Below are 14,964 nucleotides of genomic sequence, written 5' to 3'. Positions count from 1 at the left end.
CTCAGACTCCCCCAAGCCATCCCCATAACCTGCCTCACTCCCCACCCCCATTCTCCCAGAACCCCCCAAGCCATCCCCATAAACTGCTTCACCCCCTGCCCCCATTCTCTCAGAACCCCCCGAACCATCCTTATAACCTGCCTCACCCCTTGACCCAATTCTCCCAGAATCTCCCAAACCATCCCCATAACCTGCCTCACTCCCCATCCCCTTTCTTCCAGAAGCCCCCAAACCATCCTTATAACCTGCTTCACCCCCTGACCCAAGTCTCCCAGGACCTCCTAAACCATCCCTATAACCTGCCCCACTGGCCCCATCCCTATAACCTGCATCCCCTGACCCCATTTTCCCAGAACCCCCCAAGCCATCCCCATAACCTGCTTCACCTCCTGCTCCTATTCTCTCAGAACCCCCCAAACCATCCTTATAACCTGCCTCACCACCTGACCCAATTCTCCCAGAACCCCCCAAGCCATCCCCATAACCTGAGTCACCCTTTGACCCAATTCTCGCAGAACCCCCCAAGCCATCCCCATAATCTGCTTCACCATCTGCTCCCATTCTCTCGGAACCCCCCAAAGCATCCTCATAACCTGCCTCACCCCTTGATCCAATTCTCCCAGAATCTACCAAGCCATCCCCACAACCTGCCTCACCCCCCATCCCCATTCTCCCAGAACCCCCCAAACCATCTCCATAACCTGCTTCACCCCCTGACCCAATTCTCCCAGGACCTCCTAAGCCATCCTTATAACCTGGCCCACCCCCTGACCCCATTTTCCTGGAACCTCCCAAGCCATCCCCATAACCTGTCTCACCCCCCATCCCCATTCTCCCAGAACCCCCCAAACCATCCTTATAACCTGCCTCACCCCCTGACCCAATTCTCCCACGACCTCCTAAGCCATCCCTATAAACTGCTCCATCCCCTGACCCCATTTTCCCAGAACCTCCCAAGCCATCCCCATAACCTGCCTCACCCTCTGATCCCATTCTCCCAGAATGCCCCAGGCCATCCACATAACCTGCCTCACCCCCCATCCCCATCCTCCCAGAACCCCCTAAACCATCCTTATAACCTACTTCACCCCCTGACCCAAGTCTCCTAGGACCTCCTAAGCCATCCCTATAACCTGCCTCACTCCCTGACCCCATTTTCCTGGAACCTCCCAGGCCATCCCCATAACCTGCCTCCCCCCCCATTCTCCCAGAACTTCCCAGGCCATTCCCATAACCTGCCTCACCCCCCATCCCCATTCTCCCAGAACCCCCCAAACCATCCTTATAACCTGCCTCACCCCCTGACCCAATTCTCCCACGACCTCCTAAGCCATCCCTATAAACTGCTCCATGCCCTGACCCCATTTTCCCAGAACCTCCCAAGCCATCCCCATAACCTGAGTCACCCTTTGACCCAATTCTACCAGAATCCCCCCAGTCATTCCCATAACCTGTCTCACCCCCCATCCCCATTCTCCCAGAACCCCCCAAACCATCTCCATAACCTGCTTCACCCCCTGACCCAGTTCTCCCAGAACTCCCTAAATCATCCCTATGATCTGCCTTACCCAATGAACCCATTCCCTCAGGAGTTCCCAAATCTTTCCAGTCTGCCTCATCTACTGACCCCATTTCCCCAGAAACCCCAATACTATCCTTATAACCCGCCTCACCCCCTGGCCCCATCCCCCCAGACCCAAGACCCTTTGACCTTCCTCTATAAGCTGTTCTCCTTCCAATTTGCTGAGACCCTCGAATTCCTGATCCACCCCCAAGACCAGGCACGCCACCAGACCCGTAAGTCTCTTGGCTCTCAGAACTGGCCCTAGCATGAGGAGCCAGTGCCTCAGGGAACCTGGTATCATCCCAGTGACCAGCTCTAGCTCCAGAGGCCCTAACACCAAGGTCCCTGGTCCCAACCCCATCATTCACTTTGCCTCCTGCCTTCAGATACCTTGGCTCCATGGCTCCTGCTTCCCCAGAGCCATCTTCATGGCCTCCTTCCCCAAAGACCCCCAGAGCCCCTGAGGCTCTGAAGTCCCCATAGTCTCCAGTCTGACCCCAAGGACTTATTCTTCCAGAAACCCCTGGTTCTGCTTCTGCATGTCCCTCCTCATCAGCCTCCATGGTTGCAGAGGCCCCAAGGCCACCTCTACCCACAGACCCCACTGTCCCAGGACTTCCTAGGCCACCACTGGAATGATGCCTTCCCCCAGGGCCAGTATCCCCCTGGCCTTTGGATGCCTCCCTGACCTCTGGAGGCATCCTGGCTTCATCCATGGGCCCTCTATCAGGGCCACCTGAGCCACTCTTGAGATTAGCAAGTCTCCCAGACCCCCTTATTGCAGGACCATAACTATCATTGTTTCCAGACCATATTCCCCCAGGCTCCCCTGAGCCATGCCTATAACTACCCCCTTCCTCAGACTCTGTTCCTCCAGGTGCCCCAGAGACAACTTCACAACCAGTGCCATGACCAGATCCCATTTCTCCTGACACTGCCGAGCCATCACTACAGCCAGACCCATTTTCAGGATCTACTCCTCTAGCATACCCTACGCCATCACCGTACCTAGATTCCATTCTCCCTGGACCTCCTAAGCCATCCCCATAGCCTGTCTCACTTCTGAGTCCTTTTCCTCTGGAGTTCCATGACCCATTCCAGAAATCTGGTTCAGAACCCATTGCCCCTGGACCCCTTAATCCATCAGTGTCTCCTAGTGTCTCCCCAGAACCCTGAGCACCCAGGCTTGGAGACCCAATTAGCCTGTGGCTTCTGGTATCCACCCCCTGACCAGACCCCATTAGTCCAGCCCCCTGGGTACCACCCACACCACCTTCCCCTTCACCAGACCCCAATATTCCAGGCCTGGGGTAGGCCCTGGTTTTGCTGAGGCTGGACCCTGTGTCATCCCAAGGACCTGTGCTCCCAGAATCTATTCTGCCAGCAACCTCTGCTCCCCACTGACCTGCTGGCCAGCCTTGGGAATCCTGGAAGCTTCTGGAGCCCTCCCCTGCCTCACCCAAGTCTCCTGCTGTCTCCTGGCCCTCCCTTCCCCTGGGCCCCTGTAGGCTCCTCTCCCAGCCCCTGGGACCTCCTGGGCCTGCAGGGCTGGTTTTGTAGCACTTTCCCCCACCCACAGACTTCCCTGGGCCTCCATCAGCTGTCTGTAGTGACCCTTCAGCTTTGGCCTCAGGCCCGCCTTGTCCCAGGGGGAATTCTCTGCTACCAGGTATTGATGGTTCCTGGGAGTTCTTTCCTACAGATATCTGCCCTCGAGACTCCTCTGGCCCCCAGCAGCCCCCCGCTTCCTCATCGTCAACGTCTCTGCCTCCCTGAGAGCCCCAGGACTCAGGGCCTATGCCTGTCTTGGAGCTAGAAGCTCTTCCTCCAGGATACGCCTGGGCCCCAAGACTACCTGCCCCACTGCTGTCTCCAGCTTCCCCCACGCTGGTCCCCCTGCTCCACACTGTCCCTGTGGCTCCTCTCTGTCCTTCCCTGCTCAGATCACCCCCTCCCTCCACCTTACCCAGGCTTTCCCCCTGCAAAATCTTCTCCATCACTCCCCCTTCTGACCAAGAGCCCTCAGGACTAGACTGGGATCCCTTCAGGGCTGTTTGTCCTCCGCCAGGTCCCAGATGAGCACTGAAGAGCTGTTTCTGGCTATACCTGTCCAGGGGACTCCCAGGGTCCTCTCTGTACTCCTCTCCTGCCCCACTGCTCCCCAGTCCTCCCACTTGAGGGTACCTGGACTCAACCTCCCAACTTCCTGCTGTCCTACCACATCTGTCCCCATTACTGTCTCTGCCGTGATCTTGCTGTTGACCTTCCATGAGACCTAAACCTGATTCTAGGCCCTCTCCCTGTACATAGGGGCTCCCTGGAAGGCTTCTGCCCCAGCCTCCCTCTCTGTGGAGCTGATTTTCCCCAAAGGGAGTGACTGTGTTTCCCTCTACTTCCAGAAAGCCCTTTCCTGCCTGCCCAGGGCCCCAGGCTGAGCCAGCTGCCCCATCACTCCCTATCAGGGAGTAGCCATGCCCACCAGGGTCGCCTGTCTCTAGGTCAGCTGTGAACTGTAGCCCAGAAGCAGGCCTGGCCCCATTAAGGGAGCCCTCCAGCAGACCCTGCTCTCTGGGTTCCCCTCCCTTGCCACGGATGCTCCTGGAATCTTCTGCTTCTGAGGTCTGGGCTCCTTGGGCTTGCAGCTGATGGTCAGCACTTGCAGTCAGAAGGTTTCTATCCTTCCCTGCTTTGGTAAGAGGTCAATGCCCCCACAGAGAGACAAAAGAAAAGACCTGTTAAATCAGGTCAAGTCACCCGTCTAACCCTGCTTTGCCTGACCCTCAGTTTCCCCAATAGAGAAAAAGCTGACTCTCTCAGAAGGAAGCCAGGGTGTGCCAGCTCACTGATAGATGAATCCTATCACCACCTCCCCCAGCCCTGTACCCACAGACACCCTGCCCTGCTATGTGGTTCATGAAGACTTTTGGAGAAAATACATAACCTAAAACTCATCTGCTTATCAAACTGCCATGAACAGTTGCATGATTTTTAAAAGCTCTCTTTGCTCACCATCTGCCTTACAAATTTCCTGGGATCACCCTGAACCCAAATCCATGGGGAATTTAAGGGTGATCTTTGGCCTGACCCAGGTTCTTATCCATATTGAATCTGAGCCACTCCCTGGCCAGGACCCTCAGGCCCTCTTGGATCTGTGCCCCCAGAGGCATTCCAGAGGCCCATGGAGCACACACAGCTGAGGAGGACCAGGCTGGCTGGGAGGGCCAGCATTGCGGTGGGTCAGGAATAGATCTCAAGAACCTTCCTCATTCCTGGAGAGTGAAGGAATCATCAAGAGTAAATGACTGACCAAAGGAAGCCCCTGGCCCTGGCCTTTTTCATGCCCTTCTTAGCCCCGAGTCTTGCCTTGGTAGAGGCAGGGAATGACAGAGGTAAGAACCACTCACCTTCAACCACCAGCCAGGCAGTAGAACTGTGGAACCCAGTGCCCAGTGAGTAGGGGCCCATGTCTGAGAAATGGGCCCCCCTTACCACCAGCCTATGGGTCAGCCCATCAGGGGACACAAACACTTCATATTTGTTGCTGGGCTGGAGTGGCCGGTGCCGGAAATTCCAGGCGGCGTTGGGGCAGGGGCTGGAGAGAATGCACTCGAAGACAGCCTCACCCCGCTCTTCACAGTGAGCCTCAGCCAGTGGGACAACCACTCTGGAGGGGATGGCTGTCAGGGAAGCAGGAATGGGGGCGTCAGCCTGGCCGCGTGACACAGTGAAGCCGGGAGCTTGGAAGCCCAGGTTCAGACCAGCTCAGCCACAGACCCCCTGTGTCACCTGGGGCAGGTCACTTCCTTGCCCCAGGTGACAGTTCCCAACATAAAATGAGGGCTTATAATGAGGTTTTGAACAGTAAGACTGTTTTCAGGTCTGGAATTCTGTAATCCTAAATCCAGAGATTATGTCTCGGAGTAAGATGGGTACGGGAATAAAACTGATATGCTGACCGCCAGAGCTTCATACGTGTTCTCTTATGAATCCTAGACCCACCTCCCAGATAGGTATTACTATTTCCTTTTTACAAGTAAGGAAACCCAGTCTTACCCAACTAAGACGCAGCCCGGGCAGGATTCACACCCAGGTCTGGCTGACGTCAGAGGCCCTGCTCCTTCCCCCATGCCACGCCATTTCTCGGCTTTTCAAAGCCCTATCCCGGCATACCTGGAGACCTCATGCCCTCTTTCTTCCTCAACCTTGATTTAGAATCATGTTCTTTATGTTCTGTCTGCCCAAAGCTTTCTTCTCCAGGCCTCTCCTCCTCCCAGGAGGCCCCCGGAGCTGTCAAGTGCTCCAGCAGGTGCGTGGCGGGGGGGGGGGGGGGGGGGGAGAGGATGCGTACACAGCTACTCGAGGGGATGGGACAGAGTTTGATGAAAGAGGAAGGGACAGTTCCCAGGTGGGGTGGGGGCATGGGAGGCAGGGAAGGAAGAGGTCTGTGCAGGGCACAAGGGTTCCGCACCCGGGTGGGTCTCGTGCTGGGGAGTGTGGGAGGTGAGAGTCTGCAGCAGGAAGCAGTGAGGCTGTGGCTAGAGCCTGTGAAATTAGTCTGGATCTAATCTGGAGATACAATCTCCGCTGCAGAAGGTCTGTGAGCAGGGGCATGGCATGGACATTATACGTCTGTGGCTGGAACTCAGGAGAGCCCAGCTCAGCACAAAGAAAACACAGACCTTGGACCAAGACTTTTGGAAAGCAGAGATCATTTCGGGTGTGCATTCCTCTCCCTCACAGTCTTTGCAAGGGGGGGAGGCATATCACATTTATCTTCCCCACCCCCTACCCCTGCCATGGCACATGGGCCCCCCTCCTAACAGATCTCCTCCACTCCAGCTTCTGCAGGGGAAGACCACCCACCGCTAGCATCCAGTTCCGTGGAGAAGATTTCGGCATCCTCCACCTTGATCTGGTAAATGCCGGCATCCTCAGGCTGCAGGTCCCGGATCTGGAATTGGTAGCGCTTCCCCAGCCGCTGCAGACAGCGCTTGGTCTGGTTATCAAAGCTGTAGGGGATCATCTCACCATCCTGAGGCCGAGAAAGGAAGAGGGAGGTTCAGGGCTTCGGTGGGGCCCCAGCACCTCCTGCCTCAACCCCACTCTGGCAGTTTTCTGCCACTGGCGCAGGCACAGACAACATTGCTGGAACCACAGAGGAGATAAGGAGGGGGGCAGGGGCAGGGGTGGCGAGCAGGGCTCAGAGGCCTTGAGAACAGGGAGTGTGAGGTGAAGGAATACTGCCCTAGGAGGGTCCCTGACTCTGACTATGGAGTAAATAATCGGCAAGTGTCACACAAGAGACACCTGAGAGTGGGAGACCTCTGCTCAGATTGAGTAACCACCCAAGCAGCCCCAGGGGTTTACCAGGGGGCAGGGAGGCAACACCGAGGGCCCTAGGGGCCCCAGCACATTCATTCTCGGAGGGCCACAAGAGAATACTATCAGGTATCTTTAGGGGTCCTAGAAAACCCAGTAATCCATGCACATGCCCCCTTTAGCTAAAGCCTAGATAGATTTGCCACTTGACAAATATTAACAACAGCTTGTCTTCAGTTGCCTACTGTGTGCCAGGCACTGGGTTAGGTACTTGGGGCACATCAGTGAATAAAACAAAGATTCCTGCCCCCCAGGGAGCTAAAAGTCTAGGAGGGACACAGACAAATAACACATATCATAAGCAGATAATATAATGTATATTAGAAAGAGATAGAATTAGGGAAAAAAAGAAAAGAGAGAGGAAGATACGGATTCAGGGATGCAGGACAGGGCTGGGGGGACACAGCGCCCAGAGGGTGGTCAGGGGACGTCTGGCTGCGGGTGAGGGAATTAGCCGTGTGGACACTGGGGAAGACCACGACAGGCAGCAGGACCAGCTAGAGCAAAGAAACAGATGCAGGGGGGCGGAGGTGCACATTCTCAGAATCCTCTTTTTACCCCTGGTGTCCTGGCTAGAGAACCCGGTTGCTCAGTGAGAGGTAAGAAGAGTCTATGAAATGTCTACACCAAAGTTTGACCTCCCTCCAATCAGGAAGTCCAGGGGATGCAGGACTCACCATCTGTGTACTTGAGTTGCTCCCAGAGGGGAATCCACGGGACCCATAGTTCCTCCCCCCAAGACCTGCAGCATCCCTGCCAGGTGCCTCCCTCCTCAATGACTCCTCCAGCCTCACCTTATACAGGTGAATCTTGCTCCCGGAATACTTGAGATCCAGCTCCAGATCAAATGTTGCGACCCCCTCCTTGCTGACCCTGATGTGTCTCAAGTTGGAGACGGCGTTAACGTACTAGGGAAGACAAACGCACCAGGGGATCGCTCTGACCTCTCTCTTTGGGGCACTCCAAACCCTCGGACCCCAGTCCCCCCCCCGCCCATGTCCCACCGGGGCATGCATTTGCCCATTTTACAGGTGGGAAGAAATTTTCCAAGATGAGACATCAGGTCAGGAAGCAAAGTGAGAAAGGACCCCAGGTGTCCATCCAGGTGCTCTGAGAACATGGTAGGACATTTCTGTTCATCTGCTATTCCAGCCAATAAAAATTAGTTGAGCACCAACTGTGGGCAAAGCCCTGTGTTAAGGTCAATGAGAAGGCTTGGAGGACAGAAAACTGAGTCCCAGGATGTTTGATGAGCCACCTTCAAGGTGATAAAATACTATTTTCAGGATGGTGAAAACTAGTTTTGCATTTCCAGAAGACAAGTTAGACTAGTGCTATAGTTATGTTAGACCCAGGAAAGAACTGCCTGTACAGTTTATAAGACACTGGGATAAGCAGGCAACTGTGAAATCCCCTCCACAGGAAGCCTTTAGAAATAAGACAGGTATCCAAGGCCTGGGGAGGATGACAGCGGACAGGAAGCCCTTGCCAGGCGTCGGGCACTAGGCTAAGTGCTTCAAGTACATTCTCTAGTTCATCCTCTCCCGAACCCTAAGAAGCAGGTACAACTCTAACACCCATTTTACAGAAAAGGAAACCAAGACACGGAGGCCCTAACTTTCCCAATGCCCCAGATTTTAGTATCTGAACCAGATTTCAAAGCCAAAACGTTGCCTGGAGGCCCCGGTCCTTGGCCCCACACGGCCCTGGGAGCTGGGGGAGGGCCGGCCCCGCGCCTGGCCCAGCTCCTGGTGGGGGCGCCCGCGAGGCACCGGGCCGTGGGCCCCGGCGAGCGTACCGGCGCCATCTTGTCCTCGCGCTCCTTCCGCAGCTCCTTCAGCTTGCGCAGCATGCCCCGGTAGTCCACGATGCCGTACTTCAGGCAGATCCGCTCGTAGTCCTTGCGGTCGGCAGTCATCAGAAGCTGCCACACCTGCTCCAGGTCCACCTTTTTCTTGGTGGGAGGCGGGGCCCTGGGGAGCAGGGGGGGTGCAGGTCAGAGGCCAAGGGAGCCCCAGAAGCTGCTCCCCTGGGCCTGGCACCCGGAGAGGCTGCGGGGAGCCGCCCTGTCTGCACTAGAAGAAAGGGATGGGGAGGCTGGGCTCTGGGCCTGAGCACTGTCGGGACACAATGGACACAGAGATGGGCAAGGGCTCCTCCCCAACCCCCCGCAGTCCGAACTTTCAGGGGAGAAACTCTGCTCCTAACACCTTGTATTGTGGATCGCTGAGAAAGATGGCGGGGGGCAGGGGTGTGTGGGGGGGGTGTGGGGTGGGCAGATTATTCTGTTACTTTTTCTTTTTTTTAAAGATTTTATTTATTTATTTGTCAGAGAGAGAGAGCACACAAGCAGGGGGAGGGGCAGGCAGAGGGAGAGGGAGAAGCAGGCTCCCCACTGAGCAAGGAGCCCAATGCAGGACTCGATCCCTGGACCCTGGGATCATGACCTGAGCCAAAGGCCTCCACTTAACTGACTGAGCCACCCAGGCATCCCTATTCTGTTACTTTAACACTTAAAAAAAAAAAAATCATTGTTCTAGTAGAGCACCCCATTTTACAAACGAGTGAGTCAGGACCGGAAGAGGAGAGATGATTCATTCAAGGACACAGAGCTTAAAGGCAACAGAACTAGGGGGTCAGTGCTCTTCCCTTCTCCTTTTGGCTACCTGCAGTCTATCTTCCTGGCCAGTGGACGGGAGAACTGAGCCTGCCTTGCTCATGGATGTAGCTGGGGAGACTTCAGCCCTGCCCCTGGATAGGCCCACACCCACCTCTTTTTCAGAAGATTTCGGTAGTCCATCAGTTCCTTCCTGAGGTCTAGAAAAGGAGCAGAAATGAGGCCCCAAGCCCAGGGTGGGATTCCAAGGGGCTAATGCAGGGCTTTTCTGTGGCAATGGGAGTGGGGTGGGTGGGTGGGTGGGGGGGCAATCTAAGGACCTGTGGTCCATGGCTGACAACCGAGCTTTTGAAAGTTGCCCTCCTGTGGACTGGTGATGATCTGTAAGGTGTTGGTAGGGGCTTGGCCAAGTCAGGAGCACCAGGCAAGGAGTAGCCCATTTCCCACAACCCAAGAAGATTTCTGACAACCCTTACACCTACCCTCCTGGGGTTCCTTGTGCCTCTTCCGATTCTTCCGAAAGCCAACTGGACCATCAGGAGTAGAGGAAGAGATTTATGTGGACAGATAGGGAGAGAAGTGAGACACATTGATGGTCTTCCTGAGAACCAACTGAGCACCCCAGTGTGTCCTCCCCACTGTCCAAAAGGGCAAGACAACAGCTCAGCAAGAGGGATGAGCGGAGGGCCCATCATAAGCTTTGATACCCAGAGCCTTAGCGTGACTGATGTGGAGCTGACCTGATTATCATCACACGTTGGGGAGGCCTGCTGACGTGTCTGCAGGGGCGGGGGGCAGCAGAAGTGAGTGCAGAGACTGTGGCTGGCTGCAGGGGCAGCGGCTCTCCCATGCCCCCCAGGAGCTGCCATTTCAGGGTATGGGCCGGATGTTGCCCAGGAAGGCCAACACTGCTGTTTGGCTAAGCCTGCAGCCATGCCCAGTCCTCATCGCCTATTCCCACTAGTAGGAAGAAGGCTGGAAAAGCTAAATCCTTGCCTTCCCAGCTTCCCTTGCCACCAGGGGTGGCCAGGTGACACGGTTCTGGTCAATGAGATGTAAACAGAAGTCTCCAAGGAGTTTCTGAGAAAGCTTTTGCTTTCTTGATAAAAGGGCCAGCTGTACCTGGGGCCACCTCTTTCCCCTTCTTCCCGCCTTGAATGTGGATGCAGTTGGGATCTGCAGCAGCCGTCTTATTACCACGAGGCTATAAGCCAAGCCAACGTCTTTGGGTGGCAGCTCAGTGGGACAGGAAGCATCTGGTTGTCCCGTGACAGCGCTGAGCTGTGGTTTGAGCCCTGGATTCCAACCTCAGGACTTCTTATCATGTGACATAATCAAGTGTCTTTATTTCTTGGGCTATTTGTAGTAGGGTTTTCTGTTACTTGTAGGCAAAAGCATAACCAATTGAAAGACTAGATCTGCTTTCTCAAGAGACATGCCCCTTCCCGTTATTGTATGTCAAAAATTAATTTAAAATTTGGAAACACTGTGCAAGTCAAAAACAAACAACCCACCTGCACGTCTGAGATAGGATTTGGCCTTCATGTTACCTGTTTGCCACCTCTGACGTAGGCCTGTACCAAGTATCCTTTGTACAGTGGAGAAACCGGGGCCACGAAACTGGAGCCCCCCTCAAGAAAACGAAGCCCACTGAAGGAGTTAGCAGAAGGTTCAGGACCAGAAACTGACCTCTAGGTCCTGTTCTCATGCTCCAGGGTTAAGAGAATATCATTCAGAGCATCTGCAGTGGGGCATCTGCTGAGTGTGTGCCTTTTAGACCACATGCAGAGTTGGTATGTAAGCGCGTGAAGCCAAGGGCCCTGGCACCAGATGGGACAGCGAACTTGCTGTCCCTCTCTCCTTTTACGCCACCAGCTGCCCAGCCCCTGTGGCCTCTGAGGGCTCTCTGAGGAGAAAGCCAGGGCCAGCACCCCAAGCACCAATGAGACAGGATGAGGGGAGGGGGTCGAGCCCACCTTCGATGACCAGGAGCCTCGTGGAGCATGTGGCCTCTCCATAGACGTTCACTGCGGTGCAGCGGTACAGGTCCGAGTCCTCACCCGTCAGCTTGTTGATCTGCAGAGAGGCCAAGGCTGGAGGGACATGGCTAGCGCCCCCTCCCCGCTCCCTCCACTTACTAGACATGGCTAAAGGCATATCGAGATGAATAAGACACAGCCCTTTCCTTAGAGAGCTCACAGTCTTCATCAAGGAAGTCAGACCCCAAAACAAAAAGCGGGATCATGACAGGGAGTGGATGTACCATTGGCAGCTTGGGGGAGGGCCTCTTTGCCAGCAGAGGCAGTGTGGTGTAGCAGAAAGGCTGGCTTTTTTGGGGCAGATGTATCTGGGCCGTGTATCGTCTCCATCATGTATTATGGGCTATGGGACCTTGGGTAAATTACCTAACCTCTCTGAACCTTAGTTTCTTATACGGCGAGAATAAAAATGCCTCAAAAAGTAGTGAATGGTCAGGAGTAAATGATATCATCTATGTCAAATGTTTAGCCCAAGGCCCCAGCACATAGTAGGTGTTCTGCAACTCGTAGCTCTAATTATTACTAATATTGGCAGCAGGGACCGAGTGCTCACTAGAGGCCAGGCACTGGTGAGATACTTCACATAAACTTTTCATATTCATAACAACACCATAAAGTAAGTACTGTTATTATCCTCATGTCATAGATGAGGAAACGGAAGTACAGAGAAGTAAGGAACTTTCCAAGGCCAAGGTGGCGGGCCTGGGATTGGAAACCAGGCCGTCTGGACTCCACAGCTTGAGTTCCTAAGCTCCAGCCTCCGCCACCTGCCAGGTTATCAGCAGAGGTACCTGCGAGCCTGGCACGTCCCCACCTGGCTCAAGCCACCTGGAGCCACAGGATGGAGCCGAGTGGGCTCAACCCCAACTGGGAACATCTCCTACTCCTCTGGGGTTTGGAGGCTGCCAAGGAGCCCTTCAAGGGGACAGGGAGAGATGAGTAGACGTGGGTCAGGGGGAGAGCTGCAGGTCTTACCTGTAGCACATGCTCATTGCTGCCGGGGGAGGAGGAGATCTGGTACTTGCTGGAGTTCCTGAGGTTACCTTTGGTGCTCTGCCAACAAACCTCAGGTTTGGGCTCCCCACAGACCAGGGCCCGAAAGATGGCATTTTTCCCTGTGGCAGGAAAAGGCAGTCAAAAGATTGGCAGCTTGGGGGAGGGCTAAGAGTATACTTTATTGGGACTTTAATTTGTTGTTTTCACTGCTCTAGGTATTTCCACTGCCCCTTCAAGAAGAGTGTCAGGCCTTGGTGCCCTGACTCAAGGAGTCTTATGATGCCAGGCAGAGAGCAGCAGTTTCCAGGCACCCAGAAGACAGACCCCCCCCCCCCCCCGCCAGCTTCTGTATCACAGAATGTGGGCTCCATGGTGGAAGGAGAGGCAAGCAGGGCTTGGGCTGGAAGGGAGCGTTTCTTTGCATGTAGGTGAGGGTGGAGTCTGAAGGACTCTCCCAAGACTGGGAAGGGGATGAGTCTTTTGGGGGGTTCCATGTCCACTTTCAAAGTGGGATGATCCCGAGACACAGGGTTCCAGACTCAGAAAAGAGCCCAAGCTCCATGTGTGGCATGGAAGGCTGGGAGCTGCCCACCCTCAAGAGACCCCTTGGGCTCCTGCCGGGGACATCCCCCTAGACAGTAGTACAGAGTGAAGGCCCAAGGGCCCTCCGCAGTGGTGACAGACGATTGCTCATGACCTCTGTATTTTGAGTGAGGACTTAGAGTCAGATTTAGAAAAATAAAGTGCCATTCTTTTTCTTATACCGAAATGATGTAAATTGCAAGGTATTGTAGGAACCTGTGCTGAGAAAAAGAACACCAATTCTCACCCCTTCCCCCAAAAGTCTTTGCTCCCATCACTTTCCTGGGCACTTTTCTCATGTGGCCCAAATGAACCTCATTTTAACAGTGTCTACAGCGGCTGCTCAGAGGTCGGGAGAGGGGAGGGGAGCTCGGCAACACCACCAACTCTCCTGCTCCCCAGGGAGCATCCCCCACCTTTATTCCCAAATATTTCTTGTTTCAGCATACCCTAGTGGGTCTTCACCCCCTTTGCCCCTTCTGCCCCTCAGGTCCCTGGCCCTTCTGGGGGCCCAGGCAGGCAAGCACCCCACAAGCAGAGGGAGACATGGTGTGGCCTGGTGCTGGATGTGGGGGCTGGGAGGCCGGCTAGGAAGGATGGGGCTGAGCCCCCTGCACCGTGCAGACTCTCAGCAGCTCCCCTCCCGGTTCTCACCTTCCTGCAGCGCCAAGGCGACGGGCTTCTGCTGGAAGTCTGGTGTGCTGCCGCCTTCGGGGATCTCCTCCACCAGCTGCCGGATGCTCACCCCATGAATGGCGGACTTCTTTGGGGGCCTCTCTGGAGAAGGTTGGGAGAAATGGAGATGAACCCTCCCTACTCTTCCTCGTGGGTGACCCTTTAACACAACGGAGCCCTGATGCATGCACCCACGGAACGTGAGCCCCTCCTCACTATGCCACCATTGGGCGAGATTGTCTCTTGGAGCTCCTGCCGTGAGCAGGGCTTTTGAATTTTCTAGCGGAATTGGGCAGTGGTCCTCCAGCAGTGTGAATGGAGCCCCTGGGAAGTGGGCAGGGGGCACCCAGGGAAGACCCTGGGAGCGTCACTGGGGTAGTCGGAGAAGGGAGAATGGGAAGGGGCTCCGCATGGGGGGGCTGCATCCTTTATTCAGGAAAACAAGTTAAAACCCAAAGCCTAAACTGGAAAAAACAAAGAACCAGGCGAGTTCCCGAAGATCTCTGAGCCCTATGCTTCCCTCATTTCCACCCCGTGAGGAATGCCAGTGAGGGACTTAGGACGGGGGAGGGGAGATCAGCTCTTCTCTCACCTGCCATAGTTTGGGTGCCTCTTTGGTTACTGAGGATGGCAACTGATCTCCTGAGAACAGAAGACAGAATTGCTTATGAGAGGTGCAGGCTGGTCTTACCCCATCTCCCCCACACCATCTGTGCTTCGGCTGGTCTCTGGCCTGGGAGCCGGGTAGCGTTGCTGCCCCCTTGTCTGACCTCACCTGATCGTATTGATCAGTGTCCTGCAAGTCCCTGCTCCAGCAAAACCCAACTTCCCCGATACAGGGAGAGGGTAGGTTGCTGCTCGGTTTTACCTTTCCCAGGTAATGGAGCCCACGGGGCTGAGCCTGCAACCTATGCTGGTGGCCTGGCCTTTCGGGTGGGGCCCCAGGCCTAATGGCCACTCAGAGGGTGAGACACAGCCTCCCCAAACCTCAGGAAATCAAATGCCTGGCATCCAGGATTCCTTTAACGATTTTGCAGCCTGCCCCCTCTTGACTGTGGAATGTCAGTTTTCCAGGGATATTCTCTGGGACTCTTGGCTCCAACCCCAACTCC

At 55.1% G+C, this 14,964-nt stretch overlaps 1 protein-coding gene across 1 annotated transcript; it reads right to left on the bottom strand.

Annotated features, from left to right (window-relative positions):
• Positions 1-598: 598 nt before the first annotated feature.
• Positions 599-14,462, bottom strand: LOC141371120 (immunoglobulin-like and fibronectin type III domain-containing protein 1). The gene is made up of 12 exons (XM_073884494.1): positions 14,445-14,462; positions 13,832-13,954; positions 12,575-12,714; positions 11,537-11,636; positions 10,043-10,087; positions 9,715-9,760; positions 8,742-8,916; positions 7,738-7,851; positions 6,428-6,596; positions 4,969-5,241; positions 1,712-4,247; positions 599-626 (listed from the first exon to the last, which is right to left on the bottom strand). Exons 1-12 carry the CDS (start codon positions 14,449-14,451, stop codon positions 599-601), a joined length of 3,756 nt encoding a protein of 1,251 aa, XP_073740595.1. The 5' UTR covers positions 14,452-14,462.
• Between the last annotated feature and the right edge of the window lie 502 nt (positions 14,463-14,964).

This window comes from Callorhinus ursinus, unplaced genomic scaffold (genome assembly GCF_003265705.2).
Source record: "Callorhinus ursinus isolate GAN/ISIS: 27379988/994484 unplaced genomic scaffold, GSC_fseal_2.0 scaffold57, whole genome shotgun sequence".
Lineage (NCBI taxonomy): Eukaryota > Metazoa > Chordata > Mammalia > Carnivora > Otariidae > Callorhinus > Callorhinus ursinus.
Note: the sequence above shows the minus strand (reverse complement) of the source record. Positions and strands in the feature narration are given on the sequence as shown.